We start from the raw sequence: 18,473 nt of genomic DNA on the forward strand, positions 1-18,473 counted from the left end.
TGAATAATAAAAATTTGTGCGTGTTTTTTTTTTTTATAACAGAAACTGATGATTATGAATGAGTTGATTTATCAAGAAAACATTGATTCAATGACACTCGTGTAATTTACGTAGACTTGTCAGAAAGGTAACAAGTGTACCGATACCTGTAAGCGACAGTGCGGCTCGAATAGAATGGCCGGTTTGTTTGCAGCTGTTACGGCGTACACAACAGCATCGGTGTTGTTCCGTGAAACGTAAACGGTTACTTCGGCCCGCGAGTAATGTTCCGAATGAAAAATGCAGTTCGAGCACGGTGTTTCGGGCAGAGATTTATGTACACGCGGTCGACGCATTCGTTATCCGGTATCAAACGGTTCGCTTACTCGTTTCTTTCCTTTCCAACTTACTCCCTAGTCTTTTACAACAACCACAGACGCTTACGGTTCATCGCTATTGTGATATCCCGTGAAATTTACCATCTAACGAATCGAGCTCTAAACGTGAACGAATCGTTTCGCGATAGAATATCTCTATTTCTTCTTCCTCGAAAGACATAGATTTATGTTACTCTTCTTCAGGAGCTGAAACGTTTCACAGTTATCAATAAAGGTTAGATGCTTGAAGAATCATTGATTAATTTAAACGCTCACGTTCTTCATCAGCATTCTCGGTATCGTCCTCGGCTGCGTCCTCGGTATCGTCCTCGGCTGCGTCCTCGGTATCGTCCTCGGCTGCGTCCTCGGTATCGTCCTCGGCAGCGTCCTCGGCGGTGTCCTCGGAAGCTTGTATCGTGGTTTCCGATGGTGAATGCGAATCCGCGGCAGGTTGCGGATCAGATTGCCTTCTAAATGGTATATACAGCGATGGTCTACGCAGATTCGCGAAAGACATGCAATAGATAATAGCCATTATGATGATCAAGATACAGCTGGAGATCAGCATTCGTCGAGCACTGCATCTTGTTCGCACTGTGGCTTTTAGAATCGGTACACAAGATGGCAGAAGATCCTTTCCCGATACGTAACATTCGAGGGTCTGACGCGTGGACAGGCTGGTGCCATTGCAATCGCAAAGGGCCTTTACAGCGGTTAAACCCATTCACGATCGCGTAATTTCGACGGTTCGTTAGGCAGGACTGCAGTCTCTGTGAAATGTATCACGCTGGATTTCGATCTCGATTTTCCACCGAGAAACGGGAAGCCGATTGTCTGAACTTTCCGCGTTCTCGTTCAATCGATTACGATTATATAGGATGTTAAAAAGGAGACGAGCTAACACTCGTATCGGCAACCGAGTAACCAATATTGCGTTCAGTAATATATTTTTAGAGAATATTTGATCGTTCAAAAATATACAAGGTGTCTCAGTTTCAGTGATCGAAAAGCAAGTGGGTGATAGAGGACATCATTTCCGATAAAAAAGGTCCTGTAGTAATATGTTCGATTTTTGATGGTTCAAAAGTTATTTCAATTTTAGTGATTAATTTTACAAGCATCAACAGATCATTAAAAAATAATAAATACTCTGCTTAATCATTTTTATGTAAAATTGTTAATTTATACGAGTGGCTCTAATAATTTGATCACCGATTGTAGATGCTTTCGAAACTTGTAAAATATTCACCGATATCAAGGGTCAGAACAATGGGGATTATTTCGTACGCTTCCTGCAAGATGCTTTTAAGCGTTCGTTGCTGAATTATGTATAAGTTTACTGATACTGATTTATGGATAAGTTTTACGGATAAATAATTTGCAAATACTCAATGAGTTAATTTATGTCGATAAATAAATTGTTAAAAAATTTATATATTTGATACACTCTCTAATTGTTTATGGTTGATTCGAACACAGCCAGAAGTTTGAGATTATAAACTTAGTTGATCACTCTGTTACGGTATGCTTTCGACGTTCGCCTAATTCCATGAAGTAGACCGATGTTTACATCCAGTTGATTGCGATTCAACTAACCACATCAACCTATCGGCTGAATACAAAAGTTCTTATGATTCTATAACGTTGCTTTGCGTGTCCACCTTTGAAACTCCTCGAATCGAATGTCAAACTTCAAAAATCGTTTGCTTTCTGTTCGAATCCTGAAGCTTTCAGAATCGAACGATAATTTTCAAATATCGTTTGCGAACACTTTGTATGAAAACTATTCTGAACTTACCGGATTTTATGCTTTAAAAAGAATTTTCAGTCAGAATTCACTCATCCTCATTGTTCTATGAATGAACGCGTTAAAAGAATTGTTCGTAATACAAAGCACGCTTAATTCAGCGTTTTCGTGTAGAGCGCGTTAACCAAGGAACACGGAAAACATTTCACCGACGCGTACCAACTGTTTCCTGTGTGCCCGACTATTTTTACAGCTCGCTGTTTTCAAGTTCTCTGTGAAAGTAGTGAGCCTCGGTGGAAATAGTTTCGTGAAGCACCAGACGAGTGATAATGTTAGATGAGTGGACCACCGAACAAGTTAAACGTTTCCTTCTCTTTATTCCTCCCTTGCGCGAAAATTTATCATTGGAAATAAAAGGGTTGAACGTTGAATCATCTTTTCAAGCGAATAATCGTAGAATGTATTGAATTATATATTAAATCTGTTCTGTTGGCTGTCGGTGACCCCTCAACATGCAACCTGTTAACATATGTTCCGAATGATTTTAAATGAAAGGTATTGTTAACTCACGCGAGTCTTGGGTATGTTTCAACGGAACTTCAGGGATCGTTTTCTTCCAATTATGTATTCGTGCAACACTCCTATAAACTACACTCGCATGCTGCATGCAAGGTTTAGCGAAAGTATGCAGAATTCAAGAAACACTTAGAAAGTTCTTCATTCGATGCTTGGTGTAGGTACCTCCTAACTTGCGCGGCTCTTTAAGGATGATTTTCAGGAAGAAACACGCTCCTAACCGTACATTCCTAACGTTGCATTCGAACTGTATTTTGTACTTGCAAATGTTCATTCAACCTCCGCCATAAACATTTCGTTAATTTAAATGAATAATATTCCACAGGTCATTAGGAATTAGAAAGTCTAAGTACCATTGCGTATCATAGAAAGTCTGGCATCGTTTGATGACACAAGAGTACCGCAAATTACTACCTATCCTACGGCAATTTAAAGTTTAAACTCTGACGAAAATGGACACGCAAACCTTTCATTAATGTTCTTAATACAAAATGGCTGGTTCTCGGTTACAGTAAACAATACTTCAACGCGAAAGATATCAACGTGGGTAATTTCAAATGGACTTCTTTCTAAAGAGAAATTCTAAAAATGTGTATTTTAAGATACAACACGCCCAGTTGAAGTTATTATCTATCATTCCCATGGGTGAGAAGAATCTGACCGAAACATTTATAAAATCTTCCGCGTTTCTCACCCTTACAGTAAATCTTTCTCGCGTATTTGAGATTTCTCTCAACCGAATGCACGAGAATATTATTCTACGAATAGCAGGGACGTTTCGAATTCATCCGAAAGATATACGAAATATTCTTTTTTTCAAACGCACGAGAAATCTTATAAATGTAACTCAGAAAGAGATCATTTTTCAAAGAGGAGTAATTCCTTATTTAATGTTCAATAAAACGTACGATTTCGAGCAACGCTGGTGTCTGTACATCAATTAAGGATCCCTAAACAATTTCAAGCCGAAGCTGCGATAGCATCGATGCAGCAATTTACAAAATTTACGTTGTTCGTGCTGTTACATCGTGGCAAACTGCAAGCGTAACGAAACTGGCCAACCTCCTCACGCTTGGTGTTGCATGCCTAATCAGACAAGGACCGTAGACGGTGCTTTATGCGTTCTTCTATCCGCAGATTTTCGTTTAATAAGCCCATCTGTATGCAGAAGTATATTATCTTACCCGGTGCTAGGCGCCACGTGGACGTCTGCATTGTGACGCTGCTTTTTCTCCACGCTTATTGCGCTTCGCTTGGCTGGGGTTAACGTGTCCACTGCACCGGTGGTTGGTGCTTCAAATTTTTTGAAACCAAATTGTTAGAAAAGATGGAAAATAACGTAAACAAGTTCCGTTGAAACATACCTAAGACTCGCGTGAGTTAACAATTCTTTTAATTTAAAATCATTCGGAACATATGTTAACAGGTTCCATGTTGAGGGATCACCCAACACAACAGATTTAATATATAATTCAATATATAAGTATACGTTAAACAGGTATCAAATTGAAAGCTTGAAAATCAATAGATTATATGTAATACTCAGATCCCATAAAGTAAAACTTTGTATTGGAACTGACTCGGATTCGTGAGTACCTACATATTAAACTTGATCCCATCCCTAATCCTCTTATCACAGATTATTCGCGGTATATTTTTCGTGTCCTTTATACCTGACGGAATAATGCAGTCTGCATTATCTACGCTAGGGTGGCACGAGGGTGAAACAGAGAAAGAAGTCATCATTTTGATCCGCCTTTCAGCGTGACAAGGTAGCTTAATTTGGAAAATGAAACGGCGATAGGCTGAGTAATTGCAATTACAACATATGCCTTACTATAATTTCGACGCCTCAGAAAAAATGAGGAACGAGAAAATTGTTTTCGTTAGCTGTGCCAATTTTTAAAGGAACCACGGGGACATCGGTGGCACGTTATTGAAAAAAAAAAAGAAAAAAATAGAAAAAGAGGGCGCAATTAAAAGACGATTACGAAATTTCGCGGATTGAGCCTGCGTGTTATTTGGGAGCAGGCGAAATCTGACAAGTGTGCGGCGAATTTTAATCGGTGCCGTGAAGAGGGCCACCACAAGCCGAAATTGGCTTTCGTATTCCGCGCCAGGCTTAATCGATAAATTATCGAGAGATTCATGAAACTCCGGCCGGTTTTTCAATTCATGGAATTCGCCGATTGCCGTGACGACTGCGCCGATAGAATGCATAAAAATCGCATCCGCGGTGCACGGTTCTCGGTGCACATTTGTCTGAGTTAAACGTATGCACACATACACATACACATACACAAAATATTGGGAATTTCGACGGAAGAATCGAGAGAATTGTTCGTTATATGGCAAATAAACTGCTCACGAGCGATGATGATTCGAAAAATGATTGACATTATGACAATATGCAAAACAGAGTGATTCTAAAGGGAAAAAATTGTTTCATTGTCTCGGTGCAACGAGTCGATCACCTGTGACCACCGGTTTCGATGCTCACACGAAACAATAGTCTCCTGTCAGTCACTTTGCTGACAATCGACGCGTTAACAGTCAATTATTCTTGGCACGTGTTACGGCTTCCACCGATTCCATATGTTTCCCTCTCTCCCTTTTTTTCCACCCCTATCCATCCTTCGACAAACATTCAACAGCGACGTCGTGCAACGATGAAATTGCATTTTGATTCGTACACTCTCTTCTGTCGATTGCCGGATGCGGGACGTTAATTAAAATAGCTGATAGGTACTATCAGCAGTCTTTGACTTCCGGTGCCGATATACTCGGTAATCGTGTTTCTTTTGTACAAAATGTTTCCGAATGAAGTGCTTTATCAGGCAAGCGAACATAATAAAAAGTATAGCGAAACAAACAAGTTGTTACCATTCTCTTTAAAATTGATTAAAATACGTTGTACTTGTTTTTCACTGATCAAAAAATTAACTCAATTAACTGGGAAAATGGGGAATTGCTTTTGAAAACACTCTGTACGTATAATATCTGCAACGAATCACAAATAAACAAGGTGACAAATAAATGCTGGTACCTGTCTCTCGTATTTACACGGACAAATGATGGGCCAACGAATTTGACTGAACGATCGAATATTAAACTGCTTCACGCGCAATTAGTTCGTTGATTAATGAAGGCGAAAATTAAATAGTGAAATGACACACCGCTTGCCCGGGTTTCTTTAATTATTGCCAGCCATTAATTAAAGGGACCTCCTCCGGTCCGGCACAGGCAAGCTCGCTGGCATTTTATTATTTATTAAGGTTACTCGCTTCGGACAGTGTACTCTGGGTATATTTGCGTTTCCACGATGAAACGCAACGCGAAGGATGCAGTTCTTGGCTGGTGCAATTAATTAGCCTGACTCGATCGATTATTCTGAAACTAGAACTTGGAGTGTATCGAGGAATTCGCCTCGATGCTCGTCCGCTTCCCGTCGACTCTTTGACACACCGTAGAATCCTCGATACGGCACGGCGTCGAGACGCCCGTTGATACCACCGTCGAACATTTAGGTTAACAAGAGAATTAATGTGTGCCGATTAGCTAACGATACTTTGAATCACTGAACTGCGCTTGATAAGGATACAACTGTAAATCAGATTTTACCGATCTGCCAGAAAGACGTAATAATCTTGAACGGAAGAAAATTACAGCGAGTAATTGACCGTCGGCAATTTCTATTACGAAATGTGTAACGTAGCTGATGAAATTACATAAGCAACTAGTTCGTTTACTATTAACATACAAGCTGTAACTCTACCAACAATCTCCAAGTTAAATATCACAGTCTGTATATAAATATTTGTCTTTCTACCTTGAGAACGCTGCGACACAAGGAACAAGACTAATTTGAAGGTGAAAATGAGATCCGCGTCCACGTGCCAGCCATTCGATGGAATGTCTTTATTACATAGCTTGTCCTGGAATATTGCACGTCCAGGAATTTCTTCGATTTTCGCGATAACGATAGCCCGTGAAATGGCGCTCCTCGATAGAGACACTTCACAGCCGGATGTAATTAAAATGCAATATTGATGAAGTTAATACGAGGGCGATCAATCAAGAGACGATTAAAAATTCTTATCGTATTTGTGGCTGTATTTACAGGGTAGGAAGATTATCTTGGTTTACAAGTGCTAACAATTATTAATCTACCTTCTGTATGCCGTTTATTCATCAGAGAGAGAGAAAAACGAGACGGAACGGTTATCATTTATCGTCCACGTTTTTCCCTCCGATCAAATTGATTACCACATTCTGTAACTAGAATTCGACAATTGGTCGACCATAATTCAATTACCGGCTTCACCCTTTCTCTCCTCCTCCGATTGTCCATCGAATGATCAATCGGAATTTGTCTTATTTCCGTTTCACCCTCTGTTCCACCCTCTCATCGTTCTATTAAAGGTGGTTCGCTCTTTTTCCTATCTTTTTTTCTCATCACGAGAAGCGTTAATCAATTGCTCCTTTTTCCTTTCACAAGTTTCTCGATTCTCTTCCGTGTTTTCAGGTAAAAGTTATTACAACTCTCGTACATGTTCTTGATTTTCTTCGCCATTCAACACACGTGCTGGAAACTTTTCGTTTAAGCAACGATTCACATCCGTTTTCTTGTCATCGGTTCCCTCTAGATTTATATTTTCATTCTTCCCTCTCGTCGTGGCAGCAACACGCGTTTACTAATTCAAAATATCTTGGAAGTCAGCGGCATGATCGCGGGTATGCTCGGAGGAAAGCAAAGCAATGAATATGCAAGAAGAGCGGTGGTAAAACAACGCTAACTTGGCCGTTGTTTTTATTGAAAACAACTTCAAAGACAACGAATATAAACGTTAAAAAAAACGAAAGAACACCGGAGTGTCCCACCATTTAGTGTTGGTTGTTCAATGTACTTAGAGTTTGAAGAAAACATCAAAGAAATTCTATGCTGAACGGTTTAAAAATAATATTACACCAGCGCAGCGTCAAGTTTCTTCAGCCGAGGTCGAAGGAATCGAATTTTAGGAATGCCAAAGATATTCATATCGAATACCATGAATCGGTGGTCGCTGCTATCGGATCCCACAAGTTCGCGGTCGTAGTTATTGGATCTTGCAGGTGTAGAGGGTTGTTTTCCTTTAAATCCCACCAGTCGTTCGTGTGAGATTCCATAAATCCCCATGAGCTTATAACCGTTCGCACGATACAGTGTTATGCAGGGAAATAGGTAGCTATATACTCTGATAGCGTATTCAACTCTTCCTAAGGATGAAGAAAGATCGTGTAAATGTGTATACGTCTGGAAACGCTTTCTTCTTTGTGGTATAAACACGCCTTGTTTACGTTGAAAGATGAATAGTTGATGATTTTTTTCCTACTAAAAATCAATAACAATATTGTTGAGTAAATTATCTTCATACTGAAAACAATGCGTGTTGTTGGAGAAGAAGAGTGTTTCTTCTTGGGAAGAATACATTTCCTGCTCTCTGTTTATATGACTCTTTTTCATCCTTAGAAGTAGAATACACCAGCAAAGTTTTGCCACCCATTCTCCAGTCACCCTTTATAAATTCTAATTTGTGTGTAAGGATGGTCTGTGCAACAGTTACAAGCAGTAGTTCAAAGAAATGAATGGTTCAAAGAGTACCGCCACATTTGCAGGACCATTTTTTGCGAGTTTTTTCAGACGGAAATTGATTTTTCCCGCGCATTCGAATGAATTTTATCGATTTAATAGGAAGCATATTTTCCTTCATCATCTCAGATTTCTTCGTTGTCCTCTTTACGTGTATCTTTTTTACACAGCCTCTCCGATTTCGTAGCAACCGTGTCTTCGGTGACGAGATAATAAATTCCATCGCTTCGTAAAAGTTGTTAACGGCTTAATTAGAAGCGAACCGACCAATTTGCGGTAAGTGATAAGGTCAAGTAAACGCGAGTAGCTTGGTCTAATCGTTTCGTTTTAATCAAACGTGGCTCGGCTCGATACGATCGCGACAAAAATTGACTCGTTAATTCTAATTACCATGTTCCAGCGAACGAAGTGTACGCGAATTTTCTCACCGCAAAATCGATCGGCCGGAGAAGAGTTCATTCGCTCGGAACATTATCCGAAACTTTCTATCCGGCAATTTTCGTCGCTGTCAGCGCTTCATTCTTGCCTCGTTTGCTGACGTTTCACGGATAAAAACGATAGGACAAGCGATCAAGCGGTAAATTTCCGAGTTTACGATGATTATACGATCGATAACGCGTAATGTTTCTAATTACGTGAATTCGTGGAACGTTGATTTCGCGTTGCACTATTAAATCGTCAGAACAGGACGGTAAACATCAGCGTGGGAGCAGCTCGTCATTAGACTTGATTAGTTAAATAACATTGTTAACGTATATCGAGCGGTTATGAAACACGGGTGTAGCAATTTCTAGCCCTGTTAATTTAGAACATGAACCGTGTGCTTCCTAGAATTCTTGTAATCAATCATTCTAATGTTAGATTCCGATATTTAATAAATATTTTATTAAACTTAATACACGGAATTCTTACATTAAACATTTAAAGTAATTTTCTACTGCTAGCGATTCTTTTTTACGTGACTACACCACTCTACTTCTGACTCTGATTCGTATTCTTATTCTGAAGGAAAAGTGTTCTGGTACTGTTTTTAAAAGATCGGAAGTCTGATTCTGAAAGTGGCGGGAATGTGGATTATGACCAATAGGAATTCTTGGATATTACTGAGGTTCGAAGGGTCAAGTGTATGATTCAGAGGTGAATAAGGAATTGAAGGGTCGTATGCGTAATTGTAACCGGAACGCAAAGAGTAAAAATATTTGCTTAGTCTATGACGGTATCCAACACTAATGCATCATTTTCGCTTGATCGAAGAAATAAAACGTGTATGACCTAAATATATTTTGAGATTGTTCCCGCTAGAAATACATTTCATCTTTTTGTGGATAAAGAAGATACGAATCGCGAGCTCTTCAGCGGAGAGATTCATTGGTAAACGTGGTGAGATGAAATCGTAGGGTTGATTTTCTGCCACTTAAAATGCGATGAGAAAAAACTGGGGGATCATCATTCCTCGAGTTTACTACTGGAATGTCAGCCCAATAAGGATGAATGAATAAAAACGGGGCTAAAAAATGGCATATCGAGTATCAGTTTATCCGAATAACTTTCCTCTCTTCTTATAAAAGATTTGCAAAAGTATTTTAACGATTTTCCAACTGCAAAAACAATGGCAAATATTGCTTGCGAATGTAAATGTAACATGTTTCCATTTCTTATATCACAAAATCTTATTTCAAAGACTTCTCTTTCATTGCAATTTAGATTGAATCGAACCAGGAAAATTTGTATTATCCATGAAAAAAGAAGGGAAAGAAAAACAACAGCCTATCCTTGCAATTGTATACCAAGAATTTGTATGATATCTCTTGAAATCGAGTAGAAGTTTCTCACAATTTCCTTCATCGCGATTCAATTTCATCTGGAACACAGAAACGCGTAGAGCCTCGCACCAAGTTTACGTTTTTTTCTCGTTCTCGAAAACAAGAAGAAAAGGTTGTTCGTAAACGAGAGGCAGCCAGTCTACGCGTGGCGAGTTGAAAATCCCTCAAATTCTCTGAAACCACTCACGGTTTATGAAATCAAGAGTGAAGAGGGTGCTTTCCTGCCACGTTCCCGCTCGACTCGGGGCTGTTGCAGCAACACGCCGTCAGATAAATCAAGCGTAGAGATTGCCAGGAAACACGTGGAACGCGCAGCTTTCATTGTCCTACTTGTCACCCTTGTAAATACGTGTATGCTCCGTCATGGCTACGCGTTTAGACCAGGTGGGGGATACCTTTCCTCTCTGTCTCGAATTCTGGCTAATTTATATCCTGTCGCGTTGCTACCTCGGCATTATTCAATGAGAAAGCCAAATAACAAAGAACGAATTCTCTATAGAGGGTGAAATTTCATCAACTGGCTTGAATTGTCACGCGTAGTCACGGAAATCGGTTCGAAGCACCTTTCATATCTTCCCGGTTCGTTCCAGACACGAACGTATCGCGTACATTCACGTTCCTATCGATCGTTCTGACAACCAACGAACGCACGCTTTCGCCTCGTATATCGGTTTTCAAGTGGGTCACTCGTGAACGTGACTTATTTACATGTGCATATCACACCGATCGTTATTTATGTACACGCGATTAAAGATTAATCGGGCAGCCGATCGTTTGTTAGCTTAGCTCGTTTAGCGGACGTAGAAAATTAATCGCACCTGGATTTAGTTAGCAAGAAAGATCGGCTGATCGTTTCTTTCCAATAGAATCATTTCTTCCTTCCGTTTCGGAAACACCATTGACAAGAGAAAATTCACTTTTATCGTTGCAACACGCTCGCACGATCACCGACGAACACGAAAGAATTTCGTTAGCTTACGCGAAACAGTTTTAACGCGACACGAACGTTCGCTTTTGTTCGCTCGCGAAACGATTTTAACGTTTTTCACGATCGAATTCCGCTGTTCGGAGAATTCGCAGATCAGAATCGGCTTGTTCTTGTTTTAACGAGCGCCCGAGTTTCTGGCTGCAGCTCGTCTTAACCGAATGCACCGCATTTTCGGTCGGAAAAGGAACACGGAGGGTCCTGGTGTCGCCGAAGGTCCACCGTCCTTTACGAATTTACCTATTCGATTGAATTTTACGTTTAACCACCTACGATCGGCTATTGTACTCCAGCCGTGACCTAAATTATTCCTATCCACGAATAGTTTCTGCTCTAGACTGGACTAAATATCTCTGTTCAGCCGGACACTTCTACCCGTGTCAAATAGGCGAGCATCCTATTTGCAATTCGATCCATTTCGATACACTTGACAATCATTTCGTGAGAAAGTGAAAAGTCATTATAGACTGACATTTATTTCATTTTGAATCGAAAGGTAGTTGAAAATTTCAACCGAAGTGCTCCCGAAACGCTTCTTATTCGCTCAAGAGATTCCGCTTCTCATCAATTCCCATTTTCACTTAAGGGTCGACGAATTTCCAGCGTTCCAGTTCGAAGGGCCAGGCTCGTCACCGGCGCAGAATAAATTCTAGGAACGGTACGTTCTGAAAAATGACGACTGGAACGAATGGTGACATCCGTGGTGGCCCGGAGGCACCGGGCAAGTGCTCGTCTCTGGTGCATTGTCATTCCAGGCGAATAACGATCCAATAAAAGGTGAACACAAATCGTCAGGAGCGATGCAGAGAATAATGCTGGCACGGGGTAGGACAACGCTTCCTACCCCGGCGATTCTTGGACAGGTGTGCGTTCGTACGTTTATCATGCTTAAGCGAGGATGTGTACGAAACGCGCGCGAATCAACCGTTCGCTTTATTTGGACGAATAATAGCGTCGCAGACAATCCAAACATTCAGCCGAGGCTGTTCGTTAACGACATGGTGCTGTATGTTTCGTAGGTTGCGGTTAAAGGAAGCTTCCTCCGTGAAAACGCGTTCAGATGTTGTTTAGATGAATTTCAAGCTAAAAATTCAATTTACGACGATCGTAACAGTGGAATGAATTAGGCAGAGACCGCAATTTTTTACCAATTACGAATGCAATTAAGGTATTAATCACGAAGAAGTAGAAAGGGGATGGAAGAAAGAGGGAGAACGATATCGCGGTTGTTCCACAGTTCTGGCATCAGAAGGTGGCACGCGATGGGGTTAATCATCGAATCGGAGAGGGTAGAAAGTTTTTGGAAATGAAAGTTGCTCGTTCGTATAACGAGCAACGAGTTCCTCGCAAGCACGTAGAGAGTAATGGATGGCACGAAATTTTAGAGGGGGCGGGAAGGGGTTGTTCTTGGCGGATCGATCGCGCCAAACAAGGTTTCCGTCGCAATCATTTTTACACTCACCAGCCTGTAATTACGAGTCATTAGTGGCAAGAGGAAATTTCAGCAGGTGTCGACTGTTCGCAAGGTGTACGACCGTGCACCACCGTTTCCCTGCCTTTTCCTTCGTTTTAATTAAGGCGACTACTCTAAAGCCTTGCTCTCGCTCGTATAATGAGCATTCCGAAATTGATGCGTGACTGTACACAGGCGAAAGCGCAACGGTACAGAAAATTGCATTTTCGAGAAGGCCTTAAATGTCGCCGGTGCAACGTAATTAAATCATGCAACCAACGGAATTTTCATTTTCCTCTTCACTTTTCATACTTATTGCACATTGTAGCGAAACAAATTGTTCAAAAGCTTATGATGCAACGAAACAACTGAAATGATATCGTTTGCTTGATTATCGTCCCGACGTTAAATCCTGATAAAAGCTTCTCCACGCTTGTGTAATCGCGTAATCAAGCTCGCCATCGTACTCTTCAGGGGGTTGTATCGTTTGATTTCGTCCTGGTAATCCAGCCGCGTCTTTCGCCAACTTTTCCACTTCCGTTTCCAGACTGTCGCTGTATTTCACTTCGCCTCGCCTCCAAACATACTTTCCAACGATATCGAGAATTTAATCCTCTGCTTCGCGCTCCATCATATCGAACGCGCCCCTTTTTACTCGATCAACAGGCCGTGTACTTCATCTTTGAAGATGGACAAACTTTTCCAGGAAGTATCTTTTTTTCTTATACCTCTGATGAATGATCCTTCGGATCCTTACTTCATCCCTCTTCTTTCATACCTTTTTCAATTTATCTTTTGTAAAAAAGAAACGGTTGAACGTCGAGTACACACCTGTTAGGTATTATTTCTGAATTTTCACGTTTATGTACACGATGATTAATTTGACAGAGCGAGTATTTTGAATCTCGATCGTGTTAAAAGGACGAAGGATAAAATCCTCGAAAGCAGAGTACACATACTCTTTGGAGCAAATAATTAAATAAGGTTCTCTGCATTCGTATTTACTCGAAGAGATACGTTTCAACTTTGCGTTTGATCTGCTTCTTCTCAGCAACGAAAGAAACGTGCTCAATCTCACGGTAACTCGTCAGGAAGAGAAGAAAAAAAAAGCCGATGGAAAATCGTGTCTCCACCGTTACCAATTACAATCAGTAGAAACCTCGAACTAGGGTTGCTATGAAACGGATCTTTCTCATGATCGATTCGATCCTCAAAAGAACCCTGTTTACAAGTCCGTTCCTCGATTTCACCGAATCCTCTAGCTCAGCGATTTCTTCACTTCCTTTTTTCCTGCTAGCTTCTAACCGAACATGTTACCATCCAGTTCGTTCTTTCGAAACAAAGCGAAGTAGTTAACAGACATTCAACTCGATTTACTACTATGTTGCTTTACAGCTTTTATCTATTGTTTTCGAAATAAAACGGGTAGATTTTCCATCATCCTCCTTTATTTGTAATAAAAATAACTGTAACAGAAAAGCTTCGCGCAGAATTTCAAAAAACCAACCACGCTAAATTTCTATGCAGCTTAATAAGCGTTAATATTGTTGCCACCGAGTTACCCACACATCCCTGAAGAGAGTTTATTAAACGTTAAAAGATTGAAGCCAAGAAAATTCACGGATCTTTCTGAATCCAGCTGCGCGAATTGAAACTCTGGTTAAATAGACGCTTTGCGCTGGTCTAATTGGGCCAAAGAGTTACAGAACGTGTCGACGCGAGGCTCGCTTAGAAATAATTTCAGCGTCCGTTCGCTAAACGTGTCGCCTTCTTTCCGCTCGTTCGTTCTCGCGCACGTACACACGCCATCGGCGTGCTCGCGTAATTATTATTCCACCCGGTTGAAACCGTGTACGTTTACCTGCTAGGTTGACGTTGTAATTAAACGTACATTATCGCTGTAAACAGGACGACGACACGCTGGTCGTATGCGTTCTCGCAATTTATGGATCTCCGAGTTTTTCCTTGCTCCCGACGCGTTTTGTTGCGCGCCGAAGAGGTGACAGAGGGTGCTGGTTCACGAAGGGAAATTAGCAAAGGTAGATCCTAATTAGACGTCAGCGGGGACAGAATATCGTCGGCGTTAAACGGTCGCGTTAAATCGACAGACGAACGAAAGAGTCGCGACACGAGGTGCTTTTAGGGGAAATTATGATGAAACGTACTGGGTGAATGCAAAACCGACGCTCGTTTCGTGTCCTAGCGATCGTAAAACTCATGCCACGAGAAATAACGAGTATCGTTTGGCAACCTACGAGCTGCCTCGTAGACCGTGTAAATGATCTTCTATCCTAAAAGCGCTGCCTGCGGATAAAATCGACGATGCAACTGGAAAGACGCGTGTAGCAGTCGGTGGTATCTAATTTTTCCCCGTTGCTTACAACCGCGTGATCGTGTCTCGATCCACTGAGAAAAGAACCGCGATTATTTTTTACCATAACGTGATATTTAATAGAAACTGGCTAACGTGACCTGAAGAAAGGTTTCTTCGATGAAAAGTAGAAGGGTGGTTCGTTCGCTCGAAACGGGAGCGACGAAGAGGGTGAACCTTTAAAAACAATGAAGGTCATGAAACACAACTGCGAGGTAACAAAAGGCATCCTCTCTACGCCATTCCGTCTGTTCGCTTTTATTTTCTTCCCATTTAAACGTCGTTCATTCATCTTTAATTACGGAACATTTCGTTTTTCCGTAGAGTACCAGGCTTCTGTAACGCGATCTCGGTACACTTTATCATGCTTCCTTTGTCCTTTAAAGAAAAACCTCTCGGGAGCTTTGTAAGCTCCTGCTAGTTAGAGTATCGTAGAATTTCATAAACATTTTGATAGACCAACTGTAGAAAATTTTCTTTATAAACATATTGTTGCGCCGGGCTCTTTGGAACCAGGTCGAATAACAAAGGAAACCTGGTGCAACGCATAATTCTTGTTATGGTTTTCTATATATTCATCCTGATTCCCCTTGTTTCATTTCTTTGGATTATCTCAAAGAGCTTACGAGGCGTCAAGTCGCAATGGCAAGAAGAACCGCGTGTAATAAGAATAATTCGTGAATCCGGAAGAAAAGAAAGAAAGAGCGTCGAAGACAGTGGCTCGGTCTGTGATACGCGTATTTTTGCAAGGTGCAGCTATTGTCGGAAGGGAATGCTCTTTGATCGGTCGGCCTGGTTACGACGGCGTTGATGAAGGACTGATTACGCCGGTGCACACAGTCGTTGGGGTTGTAGGTTGAGGAGATGCGTGCCAGCTAGGGGATGAATGCAACGCGAGAAAGGCAGCGGGACGGGGGACAGAGAATTACACAAAAGAGCGTTGCGCACACCGAGCGGGAAAACAATGTGAACGAAGCGTGCGTGGTTGGTCCGCCAAATGAAAACCGACCCTGCTACGAGAGCACTTTGCGTGCGAGGAATTACCTAGCCAGACAGATCGGGGAGAACTGACTGAGCGGAGAGAAGAAGACGCGAAGGGGATCGAAAAGGGTGGAACGGATTGTATAAAAAGAAAATTTAGTCACGAAGATTGTTTCAAAAAAAAATAGTTACTCAGGTATTAAGAGAGCAACCGTATCGTTAACAATTACCAAAGGACACGCCTTGAACGTAGTTCGCATAAATCGTTGTTACTCGAAGCATGGAATACGTGTACGAACAAGAAAGGGGAGGGTTGCAGCATTCGTTTCGAACATTTACCGTGGATATATAACGAGGGTTTCGTAGAACAACCTACGAATCGTTCGAACAAATTATCCGAGCGAGGTATCGCCGCGCGAAACAATCAGGACAACGTTGAAACTGGTTGCAAGGAACATAGACGTTAACGACATTGGTACGTTATGTATATCGGGGCGAAGCAGGGTCCTTCTGAATATCCTGCAGGAACACGATCGTACATTCGTGATCAAAATTTAACGTCACGAATGGTATATGAATTTGACGACAAGAGAATTTTCCATCATCAGAGTCAGTTTAAAATTCATACTTCCAGTGAATGTAACGTCGCGGTCGAGTGAAGTTATGGACAACTCATTGTTGAACGGTTGGAATTTTAGTCGGTCGTTCGTAAACGTAAAATTTCGTCCGGTCCCGGTGTGACAGTAATGAAAGTTTCACGAGTATAATTAGTGCTCGGAGGAAGGATGTGTACGGTTTCAACTTTTAACGACGACTGTACCGTACGGTGTATGATTCTCCACGGACGGGCTGCGCTCGACAGCTGAGCTCTGCTTCAGTCACCGCTCGCTCCATTTCAAACTCTTTTTCACCCCCTCCCCGACCATCCCCTCTGGAAAAGCTCGATGGCATACTCAAACGGATGGATCCAACCCTCTGAGGACGCGTCGACCAACACCCTTTAGGCTTTCTATTCCGAGCCAGCTTCGGTTATCGCATTCGAATCACGCTTATTTTTGACGATTTAAACAAATAGCTTCAATTTGCGCGACGCCAGTCAGAAAATGTAAATTGTATCGCTCGGTGGCTTTCGTTCCCGAGAATTTTCCGCGCTCGTTGAATGCCACCGATTCGAAACGTGTCCGGAGAAATACGCTGCTGAAGGGGAACGCGAGGAAAAACAGCGAGGAAAATTGTCGTTTGAGGATCTTGCTAATTTGCGGCAGGCGTTCAGAATCGTGGCTTTTCGTGGTCACGTTGCTTTTATCGCTTACAGATACCGTGTTTCGCCATGAAATTGAAATCTTTTATTTCAAAAAATTTCTAATCCTCTTGTAACGTAATTTTTCGTCGCGACGATCTTGAAAATTGTCAGACAACGAGCCAATTGTGTCTGCCATCGCGATGTTAGCATTTGCCCACTTTATCGTGCAATTCTGTCGCGAAACGTCCCGTTGTAAGCCGCAACTTCCACAAACTTCGTCGATATCTTCTGGCATGAATATCTAAACGTATTAATTAACGAGTCAGTCCGGAAAGTTTCACCGGCTCGTCGGCATGACACATCTCGAACACGGAAGATAGTATAATGAATGGCACCAGCCGGGCTACCGAAATATCCACCGTTTTCCTCTCGTTTCAAACTTTGTTTCTGCGCTATTCAAACATTAAATATCCCGTCAACGGCGCGTTAATTATGCCCGCGCCTTATATTTTGCATTTCGAACGAGTTTCGTTAATAAATAACTTTTTACATAATAAACAGGTCTAGCTTTCAATAGATTTGCCTCGTTCAATACATGTTATAGCCCATTCAACGATTACCGCATGCTTCGATAATCGAATTTTCCGGCAGTATCGTTATCAATAAACGTTTTATCTCCTTGTATGTACAGAACGGATCAAATCTCTCTGCGATTTTATTCGATTCGCTGTTCGTTTTAACGTCCAATGTGTTTTGATTCCTGAAAATCGATCGGTAAGCTTTTCAATTGTTTCATTCGATCAAAGAAGCAAAGAGCAGGATGACGCGTATTTTTCAGGGAACAATTTCCATACAACGAATAAAGGCAACCACGAAACATTTTTAACTTTTGTTAAGAAAATGAATTCTCGACCGGAGCGTAATTATTGAAAATGGAGAGATATTAACGAACGCATGGGAGGAGGTGGAAATCCGGTTGGAAACGCTGTTACAGCCGAAACCTAATCACCGGCGCTACCGGCGAATTACATTGAAGCTTACAGACAACCGTGTTAAATGGAAATTGTAGGCTTCGCCGAGTGGGGGTTGGCGATCGCAATTGGGCCATTGTTTCGATTGCGTACAAGCATTTTGGGTAACTGCGCTCCCGCGAATGTCGCCGCGATATACATCATGAAATACCGATACCAGGCTGGATACGTACGTAGCTGTCGCCGTATCGAAATAGTTTCCGAGCCTGTCGATTACGTTATTTAGATAACAGCCGCGATACACCCCCGATATCGTGCTTCCGTTCAACGAGTTCTCA

General features: G+C 41.6%; 2 protein-coding genes across 3 annotated transcripts in view; both read right to left on the minus strand.

Annotated features, from left to right (window-relative positions):
• The window catches only part of LOC114881093, a 40,313-nt gene that overhangs the window by 11,216 nt on the left and 10,624 nt on the right, over positions 1-18,473 (minus strand). The gene's annotated exons all lie outside the window — the stretch shown is intronic.
• LOC114881238 (cation channel sperm-associated protein 2-like) lies at positions 109-3,524 on the minus strand. The gene is made up of 2 exons (XM_029197964.2): positions 633-3,524; positions 109-563 (listed from the first exon to the last, which is right to left on the minus strand). The coding sequence occupies exons 1-2, from the start codon at positions 1,078-1,080 to the stop codon at positions 547-549; spliced, it is 465 nt and encodes a 154-aa protein (XP_029053797.1). The 5' UTR covers positions 1,081-3,524; the 3' UTR covers positions 109-546.

This window comes from Osmia bicornis, chromosome 4 (assembly GCF_907164935.1).
Source record: "Osmia bicornis bicornis chromosome 4, iOsmBic2.1, whole genome shotgun sequence".
Taxonomy (NCBI): domain Eukaryota; kingdom Metazoa; phylum Arthropoda; class Insecta; order Hymenoptera; family Megachilidae; genus Osmia; species Osmia bicornis.